Raw genomic sequence first — 500 nt, forward strand, 5'->3', positions numbered from 1 at the left:
CTGTAAAAATAAATTTGATAAAGTACAAATGAATTTGTATGTATGTATGTATTCATAAACTTAGTTTTGAGAAAAGAGAGTTGCCTCATTCATTTTATCTGTTCAAAGTCATTGAAACTATTTAAAGATGTTTGAGAACAATTGTTAAAGCAAGTCAAACTAGCAGTATAACAGACTTTTTCTAAATGAAATAAACCTGCAAATGTGCACAAATTATAAAGACAGCTCTTAGAAACTTAAAGTACAAGTACACTTAATGAAAGGAGATGCAGAAGTCAAGACAAGCAAAACCAACTTTCTAAAACGATTGAATGAGATATTGTTTGGCTTACCCTTCTTTTTTAGCCCGAATGCGACTGTGGCTAACTATTTTGTCATAAGCTGAGGAGTCAGCAGAATCAAATGTGGAAAGCACAAAGAGCGCAAAAGCAGCCACAAAAAGGAGCTTCATACTTGAGTCCAGGAAGCCCTTCCAAACCCAGAGAAATGGGAGCAGACTC

The 500-nt window shown here is 34.8% G+C and overlaps 1 protein-coding gene across 4 annotated transcripts in view; it reads right to left on the reverse strand.

Moving 5' to 3' along the window:
• postnb (periostin, osteoblast specific factor b) overlaps positions 1 to 500 on the reverse strand; it is a 13843-nt gene extending 13343 nt beyond the window's left edge. For 3 of the 4 annotated variants that reach the window (XM_014014164.1, XM_014014162.1, XM_014014163.1), the window contains exon 1: positions 333 to 499. In XM_014014164.1, the coding sequence (XP_013869618.1) occupies positions 333 to 451 (119 nt within the window). In that variant the 5' untranslated portion in view covers positions 452 to 499. Of the gene's footprint in view, positions 1 to 332 lie in introns of all 4 variants that reach the window. The other variant, XM_014014161.1, reaches the window with a different exon arrangement.

The sequence above is a fragment of the Austrofundulus limnaeus genome, unplaced genomic scaffold (genome assembly GCF_001266775.1).
Source record: "Austrofundulus limnaeus strain Quisiro unplaced genomic scaffold, Austrofundulus_limnaeus-1.0 Scaffold110, whole genome shotgun sequence".
NCBI classification, from domain to species: domain Eukaryota; kingdom Metazoa; phylum Chordata; class Actinopteri; order Cyprinodontiformes; family Rivulidae; genus Austrofundulus; species Austrofundulus limnaeus.